Source organism: Amblyomma mixtum, chromosome 7, assembly GCF_055824585.1.
Source record: "Amblyomma mixtum isolate Tamu chromosome 7, ASM5582458v1, whole genome shotgun sequence".
NCBI lineage: Eukaryota > Metazoa > Arthropoda > Arachnida > Ixodida > Ixodidae > Amblyomma > Amblyomma mixtum.
Genome location: NC_143018.1, coordinates 30,175,928 through 30,200,441, shown reverse-complemented (window position 1 = coordinate 30,200,441; position 24,514 = coordinate 30,175,928). Strand labels below are relative to the sequence as shown.

The 24,514-nt window shown below is 50.4% G+C and overlaps 1 protein-coding gene across 1 annotated transcript in view; it reads left to right on the top strand.

Moving 5' to 3' along the window:
• Positions 1-1,856: 1,856 nt before the first annotated feature.
• The window catches only part of LOC149335519 (calcium-activated chloride channel regulator 1-like), a 62,382-nt gene continuing 39,724 nt past the window's right edge, over positions 1,857-24,514 (top strand). The window contains exons 1-4 of the mRNA XM_089553953.1: positions 1,857-2,006; positions 9,260-9,557; positions 11,560-11,666; positions 21,041-21,214. Of these exons, the coding sequence (XP_089410079.1) occupies positions 1,860-2,006; positions 9,260-9,557; positions 11,560-11,666; positions 21,041-21,214 (726 nt within the window). The 5' untranslated portion in view covers positions 1,857-1,859. The remainder of the gene's footprint in view (positions 2,007-9,259; positions 9,558-11,559; positions 11,667-21,040; positions 21,215-24,514) is intronic.

Below are 24,514 nucleotides of genomic sequence, written 5' to 3'. Positions count from 1 at the left end.
AAACGCGACTTACAAATTTTAGGACAGTCGATCGCCAGATTTAAATACACGGCCTCATTGTGACTGAAGACCCCTCACACGAGGACCGGTCCAAAAAATCACCCCCCCTAAAATTAAGTGTTTTCACCTCCCCCCTATACGAAAGTTTCACAACTGAAATGACCAATAATCTTTGTTGGTGACACTCATTTTGTTGTTTTGAGAGCAAGTTCGAACTTTACGTTCACAGTACGAATAACAAGTTCCAAAGAAGGCAACGGGAATTGTAGGATCTTCCCTTCTTTTTTTTTTCTCATGTCGTGTGTTGTGTTTCGCAACGAATGCACTTACAGACACTATCACGTCAAAACACTTCAGGGTGGTAACGTTAGGTACCCACATTAACGGTCTTCTTTTATTTTATTGCGAAAGCAATACAACGCTAGGTTTTGAGCCTTCAGCGCGGTCTCGGCGGCGGTCCCGGCGGTGGTCACGGCGGTAGCCACGCGTCTGTGACTTCATACCGAGGTGAAATCTCAGTTACCAAGTCGGTTCGTCGGCGCGGTCCCAGCGTTAGCCACGGAGCGCCGCAGATCCCAGGCAGTCAGAGAGGGGACTGCGTTCATTTCGAGGAAAGCAAAGGCGTCTTACCAACTCAGTGGTTTAGTGGACACCTCAATAACACTTTAAGCTAATTCCGGCGTTCATTGATGCGCTCTGAAATAGACAGCGTTGTAGACTGCGTTGATTTGGAGGAAAGGAAATGCGCCTTGCCAACTCTGTGGTTTAGTGGACACCTCAATAGGAATTTTAATTCCGGCGTTCATTGATGCGCTCTGACATAGCGTTGTGGACTGCATTGATTTGGAGGAAAGGAAAGGCGCCCTACCAACTCTGTGGTTTAGTCGACACCTCAATAGCACTTAAATCTAAGTCCGGCGTTCCGTACAGCACTCAGGCTTTCGCATTTCACTACTTTAGTCGTTAAAGTTGCTCGTGATTTACTTTCGCAACCTTCCGGGCTTAGCCAAGCTCAGCCTCTGCCAATTTTTAGTACAGTGTACATTAACAAAGCCAATCAGTCTTGGAAGTCAATGATCATGGAATCCTGCAGAAACAGAGTACCCTAACTCCACCTTTTGGATGCTGAGCAATCCGCAACCACCAAGGCATCGAAAACAGTGTCCACAGGTGATCATTACAGAAAGTTTGCGTTGTGTACTGAAACCTGTATATTTGCCTACGAAAAGCCTCGTGGCTGAAATTTAAGGAAAAACGTTTTTCTTAACTGTGCCAAAATTTGCTAAAACACATTCTACTATTAGACAGCCTTCAATGAAGACTGCGGGAGCCGGTAATTTAAACTCTCTTCATGCGACGGCTTCTCCTGCGAAAGGGACTTGCCTTAATACTCTTCTGCAAAGTAGGGCATCGGTAAGAAAATTTTGCGGCCCATTTAGTCACGCTTAGTTCGTACAAAAGAGAGCAATTTTACGAAGGTAATCCTCAGTTATCGATAAATGCATGAATTATGAGAGTGTAAAGAATACGCACCGCTAGGGGCCTACACATTTTCGTGACTGAAGGGTTTCATGCCTAGCTTTGTAGCAAGTGCTGTCTAGGAAATGATGAGCACCACGAGAATAAAGATACCTTCGATTCTTCCCTACAGAGCACCAGTGCTGGTACTGAGCCCAAACAAAAAACATCATTTTCACACCTGTCTAGAATAAAAACCAGATTTCAGGACACTCTCTGGCTCGCTCCATTCTCAATTCACTGCTACACAGTTGCAACCGGACAGCTTTGGTTGTTATGCCTTTAAATATTTCTTTTTAATACTTCCCAGGTGTACTGAGGGCGGCGTCCAAGTGGGCGGGATGTTCGGTTTTACGCACGTTCTGCTGCTTTTGCTCACCACGGCGGCGTCAGTCGACATCGACCAGGGAGATGGGGGCTACAAGGAACTGTGGGTATCCATAAGCGACAATGTTCCTCCGGACGAGTCCATCATTGACAACATCAAGGTAAGCAGCTTTTGCTCCCTCTTTCACCCCGTGGCACGTCGGAGCGTTTTTTTCACGGCGCATTGTTTTTGGCATGGGTTTAAAAACCGAATAGAATAAGTACCACGTTAATCAAGGCACTTCCGGCACGTGCTTAAGCCTTTCGTTCTGAAGGATCTGCAGTGCCGGAAATGCATGAAAATGGGACACGAGAGTAGTATGTGAAATTTCTCTGTCATGTCCCCATGCTGTTCTCATCCACACAGCGGTGATCCTTGCCAGAAAGAGTACTAAAGTTTGCCAATTGGTTTGGTTTATGGGGTTTAACGTCCCGAAGCGACTAAGGCTATGAGTGACGCCGTAGTGGAGGGCTCCGGAAATTTCGACCGCCTGGGGTTCTTTAACGTGCACTGACATCGCACAGTACACGGGCCTCTAGAATTTCTCCTCCAAAGAAATTCAACCGCCGCGGCCAGGATCGAACCCGCGTCTTTCGGGTCAGCAGCCGAGCACCATAACCACTGAGCCACCGCGGCGGCCTCAAAAGTTTGCCAATTGCCGCGGTGCTCATGAAAGTGCCTCAAAAGATTCTCCTTGATTGAAAAAGGAACGGGAGATAGAACGAATCAGACGAGACTATTCCACACAAAAAAGTGCCGCTGCTAAGGTGCGACTACGTTGTCCCCGTCATGTGAGGTCTTCTAGGAGTGCTGTGGCCGTTGGGAAGGATGGTCCATGTTTTCTGCAACTTGTCCTTGCCCTCAGCATGCCACTATAAACAACGGGACCCATATTTCATTTCATTTCATTTCATTTATTGATCCCTTAAAGGTCCGAAGGCATTACATAAGGGGGGGCATATTGGTTTACAACGGCGATGATGGGAACATGCATAACAATAAAAAGAACAAACATACAAACAAACATAAAAGGGGTTGCAGTCATATCAGGGTTTCCCAGCAGGTGATACATCATTTAATAAAGATATGTCAAGCAATACTCGCTGCAAAGAGCGCAGAAGTGATCAAGATTTATGTGAGGTGAATTTTTATTTTCTCGCGGAATGTTTTGTGATCAGTGCTTGCAGCGATGTCGTTAGGCAGTGAATTCCATAGTGCTATTGCGTTGGGGAAAAATGAGTTGTTGTAAGCTGACGTGTGGCCACTGATGCGTGCTATCGGGTTACCGTGACTAAGCCGGGAGGACGTTCGTAGTGGGGCGGTTAATAGAGCGTGCCGTGATCTTGTGTTATGATAAAATGTATGAAGTAAGCATAGTCGGGAAACGACGCGGCGTGATTCCAGTGTTGAGAGACGGAGGGACTGCTTGAGGGTGATGACACTGGCTTCTCTTGAGTAACATGAAGTGATGAACCGAGCTGCGCGATTTTGGATGTATTCCAATTCGATGGTGAGATACGATTGCCATGGGTGCCAGATGGATGATGCATACTCTAATTTTGGCCGCACAAATGTTTCATACGCGAGTTGTTTTATGTTAGGGGAAGCAGATTTCAGATTCCTTCTCAGGTAGCCAAGTGTGCGTGAAGTGTCGGAGCAAATGGTTCTAATGTGGGTGACCCAAGAAAGTGTTGATGTGAGATGGACACCTAGATATTTGTAAGATTTTGCAACGGTTATAGGGGCTGATGAAATGCTGTAAGTGTGATTCGTCAAGGTGTGTTTGTGAGTAAACGACAACGATTTGCACTTAGTAAGATTTAAAGGCATCTGCCACTTTTCACACCATGATGCAATGACGTCAAGGTCCTGTTGCAAAGTGAGGTTATCGGTTGGGCTACTTATTGCATTATAGATGACACAATCGTCCGCAAAGAGTCGCAATTTGCATTGACTATTTGAGGGCAGGTCGTTGATGTATATTAAGAAGAGTAATGGTGATAACCCGGCCCCTTGAGGGACACCAGATGTTACATCTGTTAAGGGTGACTGGATGTTATTGGCGGATGTGAACTGCGAGCGTCCTTTTAGAAAATGTTCGAGCCAGCATATCAGATTAGCAGGAATTCCGAGGAACGAAAGTTTCGCAAGCAGATGGTTGTGAGGTACGCGATCAAATGCCTTCGAGAAGTCTAAGAAGATTGCATCTATTTGGAGGTTATCGTCTATGGCCTTAAGGATGTCTTGGGTGAACTCTGCCAGCTGGGTTTCGCATGAAAATGATTTCCTGAAGCCATGTTGATGAGGATAACTGGCAATGGAAGGCCGGTGGTCGTAGACGGGCCTTGGCCATCTCTGCTCAAGCTCCACAGACCCGCAGTGTCCAAGCAGGTATTGCGCCCCCCAAAATCCGGAGCCAGTCGCTATGAAGCACAAGGCCCAACTCCTGCCCAAGGGCGGAACCGAGAAGTCACTTGGCAATCGCTCCCGAAGTGGTGCACACCCTCTGTAATGGAACAGTGGGCCCCTTCGATTTACCCCGCTCCAGCAGCCCGCTGGCTACCAGAAAGTTGACCTCTGACAGGAAAACGCATCATGATCACATGGGCTGGCGGCCACTGGAACCAGCCAGCCGGCAATCACGGCGCCAAGCAAGACGCGGATCACGGACGGGAGATGCTCTTCGTAGCCCCGTAGCTTTGCGTTCGGCTCTCTCTCATTGGTGCGCACGCGCACGGCAGAAATAGGCTGCTTGGGATTGAAAACAACGAACTGAAGTTATTTAGGGCCGCCGCAGACTGCCGTACAAACAGCTGATCGTGCTCGCACCAGTATACATCGACGACGACAATGCGAGAGTGTACCTTCGGTGCACAGTGTTGTGTGTAAGCTTCGAGCAATACCCAAAAGCATGCGATGAGCAATCGCAATCAAACATGTTTCACTCGACACCTCATCGGAGGGAAAACTGCTCGTGTGTTGCTTATCAAACGACCCGCCGTACTCTGGGATTATCGCGCGTTTGTTCACTACGCAGTATGTATGACTGGTATGACCGCAGACGATCGACCCTGCATGATTCTGCTGTGGTCGCTGCGATTTCTATGCCCGAGAACTGTTTCCTGTAAGCTGTAATCAGAAAAGAATTGGGATGCGTTCCGTTCAACTGCAGTCTGTCGGCCGCCGGCTTTTGCTGCAGGCAAGGAATGCGCGCATAATCTCGACAAAAGTGCATATCAGCTTGTTGAACTTAATCTAGAACAAGCAGGCTTACTGTACAAATCTGGCTGCGTATCGTATCGGTAATGCCAAAGCTTTACCACAGAGAACTGGCCCTGGAATGAAAGGCGCCGCAATCAAGCCCTGCGTGTCGGCGCCTCACGTACGGCGTGTGCTTGCATAATCAGCGCTGGCAGATTCTTTTTATCTATTTAATGAGCCAAACGCGAGGAGATGCATGCCTAAAGTACCTCTCAGATATTTTAAGCATATGTAGATGAAGCGAAGATCAAGCTGTACAACAGTTCGCGACGACAGGATCGGCGCTTGCCTCGTTCGGCTGCCATAAGTAACCGTGTGGACACATATATGCCCGCAGAGATGCCCCGAGCAATGTGCTCGTGAGTGCTTTTAGTGAAAGACATGTTTCAGTCAAGCGTTTCTCAAAGCATATCCCCCTTGCACTGCGCCGAACGCATTGAAGACCATACCGGGTTCAAATATAACACCTCGCAAAACACGTTTAGCACATGTCTGTATGCGCGCCTCTGAGCGCGTACTCGGTCCTGGAGTCTGCGGCTCCTCTCGTGAAAGGCCTCAAACACCATCGCAATATCAGCCGGGCGCACGAAATTAAAAGGCGAATTATTATGTGAATCAAAAGTATGCGATCGTAATATGAAGCGAGCATTTGTGCTTGCGAGGTGGTCGATCGATCTACGATAGCGCATCCGCACGCAAAACATATCAATCAATAAACACCAATAACTACCGCAAAAGGTGTCATTGCAGGCGACAAAGACGATATGCACCATGCCCTAGTCGAAACTATCGAGCATCTGCATCCCGCATAACATCGCATGAAGAACCGCGGTCCTTCTAGTCCATATAAAAATGCCGGCGCGATCTTCCCGCTACCATACCACCTCTCCGTCGTCTGGTAGTTGACCGAGCGCTGCCAGCACAAAATCGTCCTAGCGAGTCTGGCTGCCGGTTGGCAGCCCGCCGGCAGCCAGAGGCGGATAATCGAAGAGGCCCAGGCACAGCTCACCCAGTGTGCTAAGCCTTCTATTGGTTGGACACTAGCCAAGGTACCCGTGCAAGTTGTGCACGAGCAAGTAATTGCAAAGCTGAACACTTTCGTGAAGGCCATCCGTGTGCTGCTTTCCAGCTTTGGCACACCACCTGCAAAAAATGCCTTCAAGTGCTTGATATGTTAGTCCAGTCCATGGCACCTCCAGCCTCATCGTTCCGAGGAGTGCGGATACATCTCTTTGTCATCTGCATTACCAACCGCAACGGCAAGCAGCCTTTCTGTACGAAGGAACATCTGCGCTGCGTCTTAAGCGAAGAAAGACGGTTGATGTGCCCTGCTCAGGTCACAGCGCTCACCAGCCGTCATGGTCGAAGAGCAGGCTACGGCTGTGGAGGCTTCTGATTTTGATCGCGCTTATCACTGCTTCATGTGCTTGCTACGGACTCTTTTCTCTACTTCCTGTTGTCCTTTCACGCCGTCTTCATCCCTTTCCTTCTGTGCAATGTAGGCAACGGTAACACCTTTCTGGTTAATATCCCTGCCCTTCCTCTACCACTTTTCTCTATCTCTCTCTGTCTTAGACATGCGTTCTATGGCGAAACCCGTGTAGAATTTCAAGCGCGCTTTTTTATACACTAAGCGCTGCATTGTTCAAATGATTTTTTTGGAATCAAGGCGGAAAGCTGGGCTAGTTGGCGTGTCATAGTTAATTAAAAGACTAGCGCATAAAACTAGGACAAAGACAGAGAAGGAGACAGGACGAGCGCTCGTCCTGTCTCCTTCTCTGTCTTTGTCCTAGTTTTATGCGCTAGTCTTTTAATTAATAACGATTTCTTTGGGCACGTTTCAGTCATTTGGCATGCTGTTTTTAAGCGAAAAGCTTCACTACGCTAGTCAAAACCGCGGTTCGCGTGAGCCGGCGTATGCTGGAGCACGAGTGATGTCACGCAGGGCGCAGGCTACTGCGCATGTGCGCCGCCGCTTCTCCTCCTCGCTACCGTTTGACCTCTCGCCGCAGCCGTGCGCACTTGAAAGGAGGGGCATATAAGGCGCGCTTGGCCATAGAACAGGGGCACGGTGCCGCGCTATGCGTCATCGTTTGACGTTCGCCGCAAGCGCGTGTTTATCGCGGAGGCCGGCTATATAACCGCTTGCCAAAGAATAGGCGTGCACATTCAACATGGAAGGAGAAGAGCGTGATACTACCAATACAGAGGTTATCATAAAGTATAACCATAACCTAAATTATAAGGATCACCGCAACTTTTCGCTTCCAGATATCCAGGATTAACCTGAGATAAGTACACAGGCAATTTTTTGCAGCCTGCCGCCATGCATTTCTTTTTATTTTTTAAATATAATAATAATGCGATAGCATTGCGGATCCCGTTCACGAGAACAGCAAGCGTCCGTTCATCTATATGACGCGAGCAGATGGGCGACCCTGTCAACTTGTGCTCAGTCCACCTGTTTTCATCCTCCCGAAGACAATCTGCCCAGTATGTTGTCGCGCCACTCAAGAATATTGTTCGAAGTAATGTGCATGCCAATCCAGGCAACTTAAGAGCAACTCGTAAGAGGGCTCGTAATAAACATATTAAACACGTCCAGGTAGAAAAAGTTTTTAAAGACTGTTTTAAATACTCTTTTTTTTCCTGCCACATCGTCCGATTGGAACAGCCTTCCTAACCACGCTGTGAATGCCCAATCCCGAGAGCAATTTGCTACCCTCATGTGCAAATATTTAACGCAGGAGTACACATAATTTGTACATTACATTGACTGTATTTTGTTAACTGTGTTTGACTGTACTGGCTGGTTTATCGTACTGGCCTGTGTTTATAAATTTTGACGTTGTACCCACTCCTATCTTAGTCCAGCTGGACTGATAGTATGTAGAAATAAATAAATAAATAAAAGCGACAGATAGATAAAAAAGGAGCAAAATAAGGATAAGAAATATGTAGAGGTAAGGTGCATGCCACGCCACTATAAAGGGAAAGACTCTATACTTCGTTTAATACATAGGAGTCAACGCGGCCAAAGGTACGCAAGTAGTCCGCGGCAAAAAACAAGCGAAATGTATCCGTCCGCCTCGCGACGTGGCTGAGTTGTACGAAGCGCGCGCCTGTCCATTTTATAAGGGGCCAAAGTTCGACTCCCGGCTTGGCTGCTTTTTATTTATTGATGTATTTTTATTTTTATTAAAAGCTTCATTAGGTAAAAACTCGAAACTGTCAAACTCTAATACCTACTTTGAAAAACACAGCGCTGATTACTTGTTTCGAAGGGAAAAGGCAGTGTAGTGTACGGCATACATACGATGTAACTTGAGTCGGATGGCGTTGAGTGCAACGCTGTCATATTTAACACTTCGAGAGCTAGATATTGCCACGATGGGTTTGAAAGCGCGACAAGACGGAGACGGAGATATTGTCACCTTGCTAGGTCGTTTTTGCGGTGATCTTATTCCAGTAGAGAGACCTTCTTTCTTGAACCTCGCAACTATCCGAGGGCTCACCCCGGTTATCTCGCCCACAGTTTCGAGAACTTCACGCACAGCCTTCTCCGGGAAGCGCTTCCTTACGCTAGGGTAAAAGTTGACAATCACCTGCTTGCAGTCTTTCGAAATTTTCGGAGACTTCAGCTTGAAGAATAGGCGAGCAGGAGTTGTTTTTGAAGCCGCAGTGAGCGAAGGTAACAAGCGAGTAGGAGATAGCGGTGCCATTTTCGCAGACTCACAAGCCGAAAGGCGAAAGCAGACGTCATCACCGGTCGGCCTAGCTGCGAAAACCTGATACAGGAGGAGCCGGGAAAAAACCAGAAAACTAAGGCACTCTGTTTTGAAGGACATAAAAGAAAAAGCAATCTTTTTGCAAAATAAAACACTTTTAATATTATACTACAATATCGACCAACATTTTACTCTTTTCACTTTCGACGCACTACATTACGAAGCGGACGAGGGCCGCGAACCGGCGCCGCAGCCTTCGCTGCGTTGACTGCTATGTATGAAACGGAGTATAGGGTCGTGACTGATTAGCAACCACGGACAGTTTTGAGATTTAATAAATTGCGTTGCAATGAGTACATGCTGTGAGCATGATGAAAATACGCAGGGGCTGTTCCGCTTTTCAACCGAGTTCCTGCACAAGGCCACCAGTGGGCGTGTGTACTTCAAACACGTCACCATCGAGGTTCCGAAGACATGGCAGAAGAGAAATGGCACCCGGTCACTTTCGTCAACTGCCTTCTACAGGAGCGACGTGCGCGTCGACATGCCCACGGAGGAGAACGACGACAAGCCATTCACACATCAGGTGAAGCCGTGCGGCCGCCCGGGAGACTTCATCCAGCTCACTCCTGGATTCCTGGCCACAATCAACAACTCTACGGCCAAGAGATGGCTTAACCCAGGTATTTGAAATAGTTTTCGACACAATATTTGCGCTTTTACTTCTTTTACGACGATGGCTGTTGTTGCCTAGGAAGACGAGCGGAGGAGCGTATGTTCGCGTAGCAACATCCTAGTCTTGTGAAGGGGAGAGGAGTGAAGATCCAACGGTGTAAACGATGCTGCCACGGTGGTAGGGAGAAGGGGGGCAGAGTCAGAAGAGCAAAAAGAAACCCTGAGAGCACATTAAGCTGCTGCGGATGTGTTGAAGAGGCATTTAGGATAGATAGGGGAGCCTCTCTGTAAAGGGGATAGAGAAAGTGCAGTGCCAGTTTGCGCGCGCCGAACACTATCCCCCAAAGCAATAACTAACCCGGAGTCCTTCTAGTCCCTCTGCTGACGGGTGGCTGGTCGCCGGCGCGTTCCTAGTACCACGCTCGTGTATGTGTGCAGTCAGGACAGGGTAGGAAGCCACAGTCGGGATGCAGTCGTTATGCCGCAGAAATGAGTGTAGCACTGTTACGAGGAATTCGCTCGAAAACGCCCCGAAATTATCCGTCTGTGCTCTGCTGAGCATACTGCAACGTGTCATTGTAGTGTCCGTTCGTTCGCGCAAGGCCGCAGGAAAGTGGTGTTATCATTTGTGTTCGTGACGCGAGAAGCGACCCGACTAATCTCGATTGATCACAGCCATGCCGAGCTGCATCTACGTGTTTCCAGATTACTCTAGACGATCTCGACCTGTTATCTCGAAGTTTCCTGGCCGGCTTTAAATTGAACGATGCCACGAGCAGCGGGCATTCGTAGTTCGACGACTGACGAGCACGTTTGTTGCTTACGCCGCCGCCGAGTGATTCAGTTCTTTTGCGGGTGCAAGTCAGGCCAAATAAAGAGCTTCGTTTCCAAGTCTTGTTGATGTTTTCGTGACCACTGGACTACCGTCAATACAACGTGACAATACAGTGTAGCAGAAACCAGAGAATCGATGCGCGCAGCAAAGTGACGAAAGGTTTATGGTGCATGGCATGGTGAGTTGGTATATTAGCTCTATGGTGCATGGTTTACGGGTGTTTAACGCCCTAATGCGACTCCGGCTGTAAGGTACGCCGTAGTAAAAGGCTCCTCAAATTTGGACCACCAGGAGTTTTTTATCCTGCGCTCACATCGCGCACTGAACGGGCGTCTAGAATTTCTCCTACATCGAAATGCGACCACTGCGGCCGGGATCGACCCCGTCCTCCTTCGGGTCAGCCGCTTAGCGCCATAACCAGTGAGCCACCACGGCGACTCAAAGAGGCGAAAGGAAGATTGAAGCGGCCGAGAGGATGAGATTGCGACGCGTCACTCAAACTGAGGCACATCGTAAAGTAGATGTACAGCACAAGGGTCCTGCAGTGCGCGCAGTGAACCAAGGTAAAATATTTTGGAATAATCCTAGAGCATGTGTGCTGTCAGTGTGTGCATCACCGACTTGCAGCCATTCAGATGACTTCGCTTTTCCGTCGCAGAATCTGGCAAGGAAGCGAGAATTTTTTTCACGAAGCGAAAATTAGCGGTGGAGTAAAATTTAGCTAAAAATTATTGCTTATGTGGTGACCTGCGTAACCGGAGATGATTGCTGGTCGTGGTAATGGAGGGCGCCACGGATGCCCGTGTAGGCAGCGCGCCCATAACGTAATAAATCAACTCTCGCGGGCATGAGCAGTATTGTCTGCTCGCTCACGGCACTTGCCTTGTTCATCAAGTTCCATCAGGTCTGCGTGTGCGCCTCTCGGGCTGCAAGGCAGAACTTCATTCGCGCCGCCGCCGGCTTTTACCACCACGAGAACACGAGGGAGCTACGTTGACACGTGAGCAGCTCCTCAGGCAGAGCAGCAGGTAGGCACCAGGCGTAGGGGGTGCACTAGAAGTTTCTCCAGTGTTAGCTTAGGTTCGGGTCTGTTTTTTCCTCCGCTCTGGTGCCAAGTTCCAAACAGCATTTTATACTTAGAAGTATGATTAAGGAAGACACTCACACATTCGCAGCATACGTGTTCGTGCACGAGTGGGCCCACTTCAGGTACGGCGTGTTCGACGAGTACGGAAGCCGCAACGACAGCAGACACCCCCTCACTTACTGCTACAAGGGAACGGTAAGCCACACGGGGAATATTGCATGGGGTAAACAACGATTGGAGGGGTTCACGGTTACCGGCAGACATTTAAAGAAAAAAGCTGATTGCAGTAGATATTGAGCGTAGCTAGAAAGGCAACTTTACATAGGAGGCTCTGTCGTCAACCAAGGTTTGAAATTGAATTACCAACGCTCCGTGACCAACTGGGTCATTTAATTCTTAAAATGGGGCTAAAATTCAGAGCACCTTGCGGACAGAAGATCTCGAATTTTCTTCCTTGCGTCGCTTAGAATTTTAACAAAGGGCACAAATCCCGAGCATATGTTCATGTTCTCTTTTATGGAGGACCGAGAAAATCCCTAAAGGTAGGATCTTGTTTTCTGTATTTGATTGGCGCCAGAGACACCTTGAATAATACAAACCCAACGAGACATACTTTCATTAAAAATGTTCGTGCGTAAAACAACTATAGTGAACTTGAGACTCAACCTGAACTTTTTCTAGCGAAGGTCTAAACCTTGATAACATCAGCTGCATGTAACCGGTCGTAAGGCGACTCTACGTTGCACGCTTTATGCGATAGTTGATGTGGGCGTGCCGATCTCATCGGCAATCATAACCGCCGTTCCATGTTCTGGATCGCGAGGCAGAGACAAAATTAAAGGGCATAAATAAAGAGCAAATATGGACACAGGCGTGCTCGGTAACAAGGACAATAGAGCTGAGTAGTGTTTCTATAACATATTGTCACGTAGTGGTGACTGCAGTCCGGCGAACAGGAACACAGCGGTTATGTCTTCGAAACGAAACTCTTTATTCGGGCTGACTTGCGCCCGTAAAGAACTGAATCACTCGGCGGCGGCGTAGCAGCAAGCGTGCTCGGCGGTCGTCGAACAGAATGACCGCCGCTGTCGGCCGTGGTCTCTTTAAAGCTGATAGCGAACCTTCGACATAAAACTTTAGAAGTTACTAGAACATTCTGGCGCAAACTAGAATCGGCTCCGTCCGGATGCGATCAATCGAGATAATTCTAGGCGCGTCTTGCGTCACAAACGAAGCGATAAAGCGGCGTGCCGACAGCCTTGAAGCATGAACAAATAAACACAACTAAGAAACACTACAAAGATTCCCGGCATTTCTCCCCTCTCAAAGAAGCATCGACTCGATGATTTAGAAAATAATGCGGCTTCACAAACGGATTGTGCAAAAATAAACACTAATGTGGAAACACGGCGTCCTTTAGCGTGCATGATAGGGCTTTAGGCGTACGACATGGACTACTTCGGGTTGTACGCGGCGTCGCTGGGAAGCAGTCATTTGATCAGGGACGACTTCATAGTCCAATTCATTTAGCCGACGAAGAACCTTGTACGGGCCGAAATAGCGTCGCAAAAGCTTTTCGCTCAATCCTCGGCGGCGAATGGGCGTCCAAACCCAGACGCGGTCTCCTGGCTTGTATTCCGCGTTGCGTCTTCGTAGGTTGTAGCGTGTGGCGTCGGTCCGCTGCTGGTCTTGGATCCTTAATCGGGCAAGTCTTCGGGCTTCTTCTGCGCGTTGTAGGTAGGCGGCGACGTCGACGTTATCTTCTTCGGTAACGCTGGGCAGCATGGCGTCCAGCGTGGTTGTGGCCTCTCTGCCATGGACATGCCTAAAAGGCGTCATCTGGATGGTCTCCTGTACTGCGGTGTTGTAGGCGAAGACTACGTAAGGCAAGATGACGTCCCAGGTTTTGTGTTCGGCATCGACATACATGGCGAGCATATCGGCGATGGTTTTGTTTAGGCGCTCGGTCACTCCGTTGGTCTGCGGGGGGTTGTTTTCCGGTGGCTGGTTTGGCTGTAATGGACGATGGCTTGCGTCAGTTCCGCCGTGAATGCTGTTCCTCTGTCAGTGATGAGCACATCTGGGGCTCCGTGTCGCAGAAGAATGTTGTCCACGAAAAATTTTGCGACTTCTGCTGCTGTTCCGTTCGGCAGGGCTTTTGCCTCGGCGTAGCGGGTCAGGTAGTCGGTCGCTATAATGATCCACTTATTTCCAGATGTTGATTTCGGGAACGGGTCAAGCAAGTCCATGCCAATCTGCTGAAAGAGCCTTGAGGGGTGTTCAACGGGGTTCAGAAATCCTGGTGATCGGGTTGGAGGGGTCTTTCGTCGCTGACAATCTCGGCAGGTTTTCACATAATGTGCGACATCGGCAGACAGTCGGGCCAGTAATACCTGTCTTGAATGCGGCGGAGGGTGCGAGAAAACCCGAGATGTCCAGCTGTCGGCTCGTCGTGTGAGGCCTAAAGAACTTCTCCGCGCAGACTTGCAGGTACAACAAGGAGGTAGGCTGTCTTGTTCGCTGCAAAGTTCTTCACGAGGACATCGTTCTGTAAACAGAACGAGGACAATCCTCGCTTGAACGAGGCAGGGGTGAAGAAACCTTGCCTTCCAAGTATTCAATTAGGCATTTTATGTCGGGGTCCGCGCGTTGCTGTTGTACAAAAGAGCTGGAGCTGATGGGTCCCAGAAAGGCTTCCTCATCGTCGTCCGGCGGCGGTGCATCTACAGGGGCTCGTGACAGGCAGTCGGCGTCAGAGTGCGTGCGTCCGGACTTGTAAACGACGGTTACATCAAACTCCTGGACCCGCAGGCTCCATCGAGCGAGGCGGCCGGAGGGGTCCTTCAAACTGGCGAGCCAGGACAGTGCGTGGTGGTCGCTGACCACCTTGCACGGTCGTCCGTACAGGTAGGGGCGGAATTTCGACGTAGCCCAGATGATGGCGAGGCACTCCTTCTCAGTTGTCGAATAATTAGCTTCGGCTTTGGACAGGGAACGGCTAGCGTACGCGATCACCTTCTCCACTCCCTCAATTTTCTGAACGAGGATAGAGCCTAGGCCCACACTCGGCGTTTTCAGTCTCGGCGTTTTCATCAAAGTGCGCGAGGATCGGTGGGGTCTGTAGACGACGCTGAAGTTACTTGAAGGCTTCTATTTGCGGCGCTTCCCATTTAAATGGCGCATCTGTCTTTGTCAGGTGGGTCAGTCGCTCGGCGATGCGCGAAAATGTTTTGACGAAACGTCGGTAATACGCGCACAGTCCGAGGAATCTGCGCACAGCTATCTTCTCGGCCGGTGGCAGAAACATTGCGATAGCAGCTGTTTTCTGTGGGTCTGGGCGTACTCCCTCCTTGCTAACAATGTGGCCTAGAAACAGCAACTCTTCATAGGCAAAGTGGCACTTCTCTGCTTTCAAGGTTAGCCCGGACGATTTGATTGCGTCTAGTACTGTTCGAAGCCTTTTCAGGTGCTCCTCAAACCTCGATGCGAAGACAACGACGTCATCTAAATATACCAGACAAATCTGCCACTTCAGGTCCGCCAGCACTGTATCCGTTACTCGTTGAAATTTCGCTGGTGCGGAACAGAGACCAAACGGCATCACCTTGAACTCGAAGAGGCCATCTGGAGTGATGAATGCGGTCTTCTCGCGATCTCTTTCATCGACCTCAATTTCCCAGTAGCCGCTCTTGAGGTCCATCGATGAGAAATATCTGGCGTTGCAGAGCCGGTCCAGTGTGTCGTCTATGCGAGGGAGGGGGTTGACGTCCTTCTTTGTGATGTTGTTCAAGCGCCGGTAATCAACGCAGAATCGAAGTGCACCGTCTTTCTTTCTCACTGAAACAACAGGTGCCGCCCAGGGGCTCTTTTAAGGCTGAATAACGTCGTCGCGCAGCATTTCTTCCACTTGGTTCCGGATGGCTTGTCGTTCTTGCGGCGACACCCGGTAGGGGCTCTGGCGGAGAGGTCGGGCGTGCTGGTCGGTTATAATGCGATGCTTGGCAATCGGCGTTTGTCGGACCTTCGGCGGTGACGAGAAGCACTCGCTGTAGCTTCGAAGGAGAGTGCGGATCTGGTCTTGTCTGTTCCGGGGCAGGGTTGGGTTTATGTCGAAAGTGGGCGAGTTCTCTTGGTCAGGCGAATCTTGTACGGATGGGTTGGAGAGCGCGAAGAAGTCTTGTACGTCGGATATTTCGTCGAGGAATGCAATCGTCGTTCCTCTGTTAACGTGCCGGTATTCTTGGCTGAAGTTAGTCAGCAGTACTTCGGCTTGTCCTTTGCGGAAATGTGCGATGCCTCTTGCGATGCTGATTCCTCGGTCGAGAAGCAACTGCATGTTCCCCTCGATAATGGCTTCAGTGTTATTCGCTTCCGTCGCGCCTACGGTGATGATAACGCTTGAGCGGGGTGGGACAATCACTTGTTCCTTCAGGACACTAGGCGCAACGTGATGTTCCGGAGTTCTCATCGATGGGATGGCCTCGTCCGTGGAAAGTGTGATCATCTTGGATCGCAGGTCGATGATCGCCTGATGCTCATTAAGGAATTCTATGCCCAAGATCACTTCGCGGGAACACTGCCGTAGCACTGTCGCGGGATAGTTCTTCTACTTTGTCTGCGTCGTTTGCGCTGTTGGCATTCAATATGTACCACCAACTCGCCCGTTTTGCTATAGGATCGCGGGATAGGTATGTCGCTTGAGAGTCACTCGCGCTGTGCATCGTCCTGATGGCGTAATGAGGTGGCCGCCTGCGGTGCGAATTTGTGGGCCGTCCCAAGCGGTCGTTACTCTCCCCAGCTGCGCAGCGAATGGTCCGCTCATCACCGAATAATCGGCTCCTGTGTCGACTAGAGCGGTGACTTTCCGGCCATCGATAACCACTTCTAAATCGGATGTCCTGGCTCTGGAGTTGCACGCCGTCCTCGGCGTCGGGTTACGGCTTCGTCGGGTATGTGAATCGTGGGTGGGGCGTGTGGTCGGAGCTTTTCTTGATGACGGCGTAGTTTTGAAGGCGGTTCGCGTCGTGGTCGAGGTTGTTGTATGCGTCGTCGGCATAGTAGGTGCGGCGTCTTCATACGGCGTGGTCGCTGGAGGATCTTCGTCGTTTTCTCGGCAAGCAACCTGACCTCCACAGGTTGCTTTGTTTAGTTTCCTCTACGGGGGCTAGGGGACCTTCCTCGGACAGCCGCGGCGTAGCTGCGGCCCGGTGATGCAAAACGTGCAGTGGACGGTGACGGCGAGCGGGAAAAACGGCTTGACGACACTTACTCCCCTCTGTGCAGGTAGTCGTCGGTTTTCTGTGGTCGCTGGCCGGGGAGCGGTCGTGGGGCGTCGATGGCGAAATCTCGCAGGCCGATTCGTGTGTACGGGCAGTGGCGAAGTATGTGTCCGGCATGGCCACAATGGAAACACAGTGGGCGGTTGTCGGGAGTCCGCCACTCATCGCATTTCCTAAAGCTGTTGCGTCGCTCGTAATATGGGCGCGCGGGAGTTTGGGGCCGTCGTTCTTCTAGAGCCGGTGCGCGTCGAAAAGGGGTTGGGGGGTCTCGTCGAGGCGGGGGTCTGCGCAGTGCTGCAGCGTAGGTCATGGCTGTAGCTTCCTTCGGTGTCGTTGGTGACGGGGAGCCAAGTGCATGATGCACTTCTTCACGGATGATGTCCGTGAGCGACGCCACTTGAGTCTCCTGCGTCGGCTGTGTTGGGGATGGCAGCAGTCGGCGAAGTTCTTCGCAAACAATTTCGCGTATTAGATCACGAAGGTTATCTCCACTTGAAGGGGTATCTTCTGGGGTGCTTGCCGACAGCACTTCAAGTGGTCTGTTGTATTGACGGGTACGGGCGTCAAGGGTCTTTTTGTTGTTGAAGCTTCAGCTACAAACTCCGCGACGGTTGTTGGAGGATCCCGGATCAGTCCAGCGAAGAGTTGCTCTTTCAAGCCTGGCATTAGGAAGGAGAGTTTCTGTTCTTCGTTCATGTCAGGGTTGGCGCGCTTGAAAAGGCGTTTCATATCTTCCACATACGCAGTCACGGCCTCGTTTGGGCGTTGAAATCGCGACTGCAGCAGGATCTCCGCTCTTTCCTTGAGTACGACGCTAATGAAGGTAGCCAGTAGTTGCTTCTTGAAGGTCGCCCAGGTCGTGAGGGAAGATTCGTGGTTTTCAAACCACGTTCTGGCGGAGCCGTCCAATGCAAAAGAAACGTTACGAACCTTAGCGCTGTCGTCCCAGGCGTTCAGCGCTGCTACACGGTTGTACATGTCCAGCCAGTCGTCCCCATCTTCGTGTGGTTCTCCACGAAAAGTCGGTGGCTCACGGGGCTGGTGAAGCACGACGGGCGTTGGCTGTGCACCAGGTTCCATCTTGAGGGGCATAGCAGGCCAGCACCTCCACCAGATGTCACGTAGTGGTGACTGCAGTCCGGCGAACAGGTACACAGCGGGAATGTCTTCGAAACGAAAATCTTTATTCGGGCTGACTTGCGCCCGCAAAGAACTGAATCACTCGGCGGCGGCGTAGAAAGAGAAGTTTATTTTTTTCTAATGTGAACAAAAATACAATGAAAAACTGCTGAACTGAAGTCTGATCTTTCAAGCACATGCGCAGTGACGCAGCACTGAGCACGTCAGTATGGCAGTATGAAAGCCGACACTCGACCGCCGCGCAGGACGATAAAGTATGTCGACCATTTGCGCAAGAACTCAGCCTCGCTCATTGTCAGTGCGTCCACGCATGCTTGCTCAAAGAGACGCGTGCGGAGGCGCTGCAACATTGGAAACATTGCTCTTTGCGGACGCCCATTTAAGGAAGCCGCTCCACGCTGCCGCCACAAAACGAACATGCCGACGCACAAGAGCATATTTGTAAACAGTTCGCGTGAACTAGTGCGCGCTTCGAGGCGGGTTACGAACATTCGTGACACTAGTACCCAAAAGGTGCGCGCCACTACACAGTCGACCATTGCGTGCCGCAATGTTTCTAAGAGACCGCACTGCGGGCATCGGGCGGAGGGCGCCACGCCCCACGCCGCAAGGCCGTCTCTTGTGGGCAGGACCCGCCAGCCTCGCAGCCAGCCGAAGTCCCTGACATCTGCAGGAAGCGCAGCTGAGGTCAGTTGGCGCCAGCGTGCCCGTCTCGTTTTCTGGAGTTGTTCGCGTGTCAGCTCAGCTACCGTTAGTGCTTCACACATCCTGGAGGGCGGGGTTTCATCAACATCCAGATCGGGCACGCTGGCAGACGACGCCAGTGTGCGACGCACGTTAACGAAAAATACCGGCGGCCGCTCGGCTGTAGGGCCAACCACGCGTTGTGTAAAAAACACGTTACGCGCTGTACCCAGAAAGTATGTGAGGAGTGTTCTCCCGGGATAGTCTGGGCTGCGTACAAGATCTCGTACTCCTCGCAAGGCGAGCACATTGCACATAGTGCGGATACAAGGTATACCAAACCCACGCATGTACGATGGAAGGCGCATGAACATTCGTGACACAAGTTCGGTTTTGCCCGCCCAAACGAAAGAGCCACAGGCCGAGGTTAGCCTGCGAGCAAACGTCCGCGGTGGGTTTGCGACGCGGGCGACAAAAAAACATGCGGCTAGGATTGTGGACTTAACTAAATAGCAGCGCTCTGCCATTGAAAAGCGGAACGTTGACGCCACCGAGAGGCGTTTCTCAGCGTTCGTGCGGAGGTTAGTCCAGGTTTCGCGGGCTACTTCTCCGCTGGCGAGGAATACTACTCCCAGGACTTTCACTCCCTGCACCCACTCCACCTCGCCCGCAAGGTTCGGTGTGAAGGTGCCAAACCTTAGTGCCTTGCTTTTTCCCCTGTTCAGTAGGGCCCCTGATATCTCGCTGTACTCGAGAAACAGCCCCGAAAAAGCGGCGTAGCTATCCTCGTCCTTGAGGAAAAGCGACACGTCGTCGGCGTAGGCCGAAACTTTGATTTGGCCCTGGCCAGGCAGAGGGAAGCCGCGTATGGATGGATTGTCGTTAATGCGCCGGATGAGTGGATCCAGGCATAACACGAAGAATGTTGGGGAGAGAGGGCATCCTTGCCTTATGCCCCGGGTGACTGAGAAGGGAGCACTCTGGTGGCCGTTTACGGAGAGATGAGCGTTCAGGTCTGCGTAAAGTAGGCGCAGCCTGCTGACAATTTGCGGCGGGAATCCGAAGGCTTCGAGGACTCCGAACAAATACGAGTGTTCCACCCGATCGAATGCTTTCGCCTGATCGAGTGAAACAAAACAACCGGTGAAGCCCGTCCTGCTGGGAAATGTGAACAGGTCTCTAGTGAGTGCTAATGCAGAAAACAGAGCGGTCAGGCACGCTGCTGGTTTGAGCACGGTGGATTAGGTGAGGCAGGATCGACCGCATTCTTCCGTTTAGTAAAGATGCGACTATTTTGTAGTCTGTGTTTAAGAGGCTTATGGGCCGCCATGCTTGCGGGTCGGAGGGGTCACCGCCCGCTTTCGGAATGAGTATGATGCGGCATTCGCGGAAAGAGTTTGGACGTAGCAACAAGCGTAGCAACAAGCGTAGCGGCGTAGCAACAAGCGTGCTCGCCGGTCGTCGAACAGAATGACCGCCGCTGTCGGCCGTGCTCTTTTTAAAGCTGATAGCGAACCTTCGACACAAAACTTTAGAAGGTACTAGAACATTCTGGCGCAAACTAGAATCGGCTCCGTCCGGATGCGATCAGTCGAGATAATTCTAGGCGCGTCTTGCGTCACAAACGAAGCGATAAAGCGGCGTGCGGGCAGCCTTGAAGCATGAACAAATGAACACAACAAAGAAACGCTACAAAGATTCGCGGCAATATACAAAAACACCAGTCCTTTATAAGCGGACGAAGAGCCTAGCAGGACATCCAAGAGCTCCGGCACGTCATCGCTCCAGGCTGCCACGCAAGGAGCTAGTATTTGTGCGTCAATAGCGCCAACGAATGACTTAGTTTAAATGCTTCTAGTTTCTTTTCGCAGCATTGGTGAATGAAAAATGCATTTCGCCAGTTTCCTGCTAGTTTTTACGAAGAGGCGGGCCCTAGGGAAAATCCTTGTTACATGAAACAGCGCATACTGCCTTGAAAAAGGGCGTTCAAACCTTTCCTCTGCAATATAACTGTATTGTTTAGATATAAAAAAAATAATTTCTAATCCCTCCTAGCTTTATCACCAGCAGCAGCACTTGGCGTATACAATCTGTTCGGTCCATGAGAACGACCAGAATACAGTTCACGAATGTTTTGTCGCAGTCACGAACGAGATCAGTCGTTTTTGGAAGTCAGTCAACCCAGTAAAAGCTATATGGCTTAAATAGCAAACAAAACATATCAGCGGTTTGGGTTAATTAGCATTTAAGACAGATAAACACATCAAACAGTCAAATCAGCTTTGCTCTCTCTTTGGGCACGAACCCCTTTTAGCCAAATAAGTAACTGCTGAGCTCTTCATTATTTAGCGATGGCTAAAAATGAGGAGAGGAAAAAATGCAGAACAATTTTTTATTTGCATTGCCTTGTTCACCTATCAGATCCGCTCACCACTTCGTAAATGCGCGTGCGAATTGTTTCGTCAGGCACGGCTGAATGCCTGCTCGGACAGAATCGTCTTCATCCCGACAACGGCAGAAGGAGAAAGGTGCCCGATCGACGAAAAGTGCCGCTTTCTGGACGACTGCGTGTTGACCATCCGCCAGCCGAAATCTGACCCCGTGGAGTCGTCCATCATGTTCATGCCCTACGTAGCCAATGTAAGAAGTGGTCGCTTACACTGGTGGCGGAGTGCGGCATCACCCGCTCTGTTTGAAGGGGCCTAGAGTTTGCAAAAGCTGGTTAGTGTCTGGTGTAGAGCAAGCAAGGGGGCGGCGGCTAAGCGGCCTACCAGGTGATCATGATGACATCAGATAAGGGTAGTACCAGGCAATAGTCTTCCCTCTTCCTTGCAGCCTATTGAGATGGAGCTGCAGTTTGTGTCAGATAAGCTACATTTAAGGTAGTTGGCAGAAATGTCGCCCGAATTCATATATTATTGATTAAGCCCGTGGGGTCCAAATCTATCATCAGTCATAAAATTCGCCTATTTTCTGTACTGCAGAGGCTTCACCACACTGCATCATTCCCACTAGCTGCAATGAAGATATTTCACCATAAAAAAAAAAGCGCTGCAGATGAGGACAAAAAAAAAATGCCCAGGCTTAACTTGGTTAAGCCAAGAATGCGTTGCATATTGCGGGCTCTTTTTGCGCGAGGTATTGCTTGGCGGCAATCGATTTTCTCAGCAGCTTTTCCTCCGTGACGTATGGATGGATGGATGGATGGATGGATGGATGGATGGATGGATGGACGGACGGACGGACGGACGGACGGACGGACGGACGGACGGACGGACGGACGGACGGACGGATGGACGGATGGACGGATGGACGGATGGACGGATGGACGGATGGATGGATGGATGGATGGATGGATGGATGGATGGATGGATGGATGGATGGATGGATGGATGGATGGATGGATGGATGGATGGATGGATGGATGGATGGATGGATGGATGGATGGATGGATGGATGGATGGATGGATGGATGGATGGATGGATGGATGGATGGATGGATGGATGGATGGATGGATGGATGGATGGATGGATGGATGGATGGATGGATGGATGGATGGATGGATGGATGGATGGATGGATGGATGGATGGATGGATGGATGGATGGATGGATGGATGGATGGATGGATGGATGGATGGATGGATGGATGGATGGATGGATGGATGGATGGATGGATGGATGGATGGATGGATGGATGGATGGATGGATGGATGGATGGATGGATGGATGGATGGATGGATGGATGGATGGATGGATGGATGGATGGATGGATGGATGGATGGATGGATGGATGGATGGATGGATGGATGGATGGATGGATGGATGGATGGATGGATGGATGGATGGATGGATGGATGGATGGATGGATGGATGGATGGATGGATGGATGGATGGATGGATGGATGGATGGATGGATGGATGGATGGATGGATGGATGGATGGATGGATGGATGGATGGATGGATGGATGGATGGATGGATGGATGGATGGATGGATGGATGGATGGATGGATGGATGGATGGATGGATGGATGGATGGATGGATGGATGGATGGATGGATGGATGGATGGATGGATGGATGGATGGATGGATGGATGGATGGATGGATGGATGGATGGATGGATGGATGGATGGATGGATGGATGGATGGATGGATGGATGGATGGATGGATGGATGGATGGATGGATGGATGGATGGATGGATGGATGGATGGATGGATGGATGGATGGATGGATGGATGGATGGATGGATGGATGGATGGATGGATGGATGGATGGATGGATGGATGGATGGATGGATGGATGGATGGATGGATGGATGGATGGATGGATGGATGGATGGATGGATGGATGGATGGATGGATGGATGGATGGATGGATGGATGGATGGATGGATGGATGGATGGATGGATGGATGGATGGATGGATGGATGGATGGATGGATGGATGGATGGATGGATGGATGGATGGATGGATGGATGGATGGATGGATGGATGGATGGATGGATGGATGGATGGATGGATGGATGGATGGATGGATGGATGGATGGATGGATGGATGGATGGATGGATGGATGGATGGATGGATGGATGGATGGATGGATGGATGGATGGATGGATGGATGGATGGATGGATGGATGGATGGATGGATGGATGGATGGATGGATGGATGGATGGATGGATGGATGGATGGATGGATGGATGGATGGATGGATGGATGGATGGATGGATGGATGGATGGATGGATGGATGGATGGATGGATGGATGGATGGATGGATGGATGGATGGATGGATGGATGGATGGATGGATGGATGGATGGATGGATGGATGGATGGATGGATGGATGGATGGATGGATGGATGGATGGATGGATGGATGGATGGATGGATGGATGGATGGATGGATGGATGGATGGATGGATGGATGGATGGATGGATGGATGGATGGATGGATGGATGGATGGATGGATGGATGGATGGATGGATGGATGGATGGATGGATGGATGGATGGATGGATGGATGGATGGATGGATGGATGGATGGATGGATGGATGGATGGATGGATGGATGGATGGATGGATGGATGGATGGATGGATGGATGGATGGATGGATGGATGGATGGATGGATGGATGGATGGATGGATGGATGGATGGATGGATGGATGGATGGATGGATGGATGGATGGATGGATGGATGGATGGATGGATGGATGGATGGATGGATGGATGGATGGATGGATGGATGGATGGATGGATGGATGGATGGATGGATGGATGGATGGATGGATGGATGGATGGATGGATGGATGGATGGATGGATGGATGGATGGATGGATGGATGGATGGATGGATGGATGGATGGATGGATGGATGGATGGATGGATGGATGGATGGATGGATGGATGGATGGATGGATGGATGGATGGATGGATGGATGGATGGATGGATGGATGGATGGATGGATGGATGGATGGATGGATGGATGGATGGATGGATGGATGGATGGATGGATGGATGGATGGATGGATGGATGGATGGATGGATGGATGGATGGATGGATGGATGGATGGATGGATGGATGGATGGATGGATGGATGGATGGATGGATGGATGGATGGATGGATGGATGGATGGATGGATGGATGGATGGATGGATGGATGGATGGATGGATGGATGGATGGATGGATGGATGGATGGATGGATGGATGGATGGATGGATGGATGGATGGATGGATGGATGGATGGATGGATGGATGGATGGATGGATGGATGGATGGATGGATGGATGGATGGATGGATGGATGGATGGATGGATGGATGGATGGATGGATGGATGGATGGATGGATGGATGGATGGATGGATGGATGGATGGATGGATGGATGGATGGATGGATGGATGGATGGATGGATGGATGGATGGATGGATGGATGG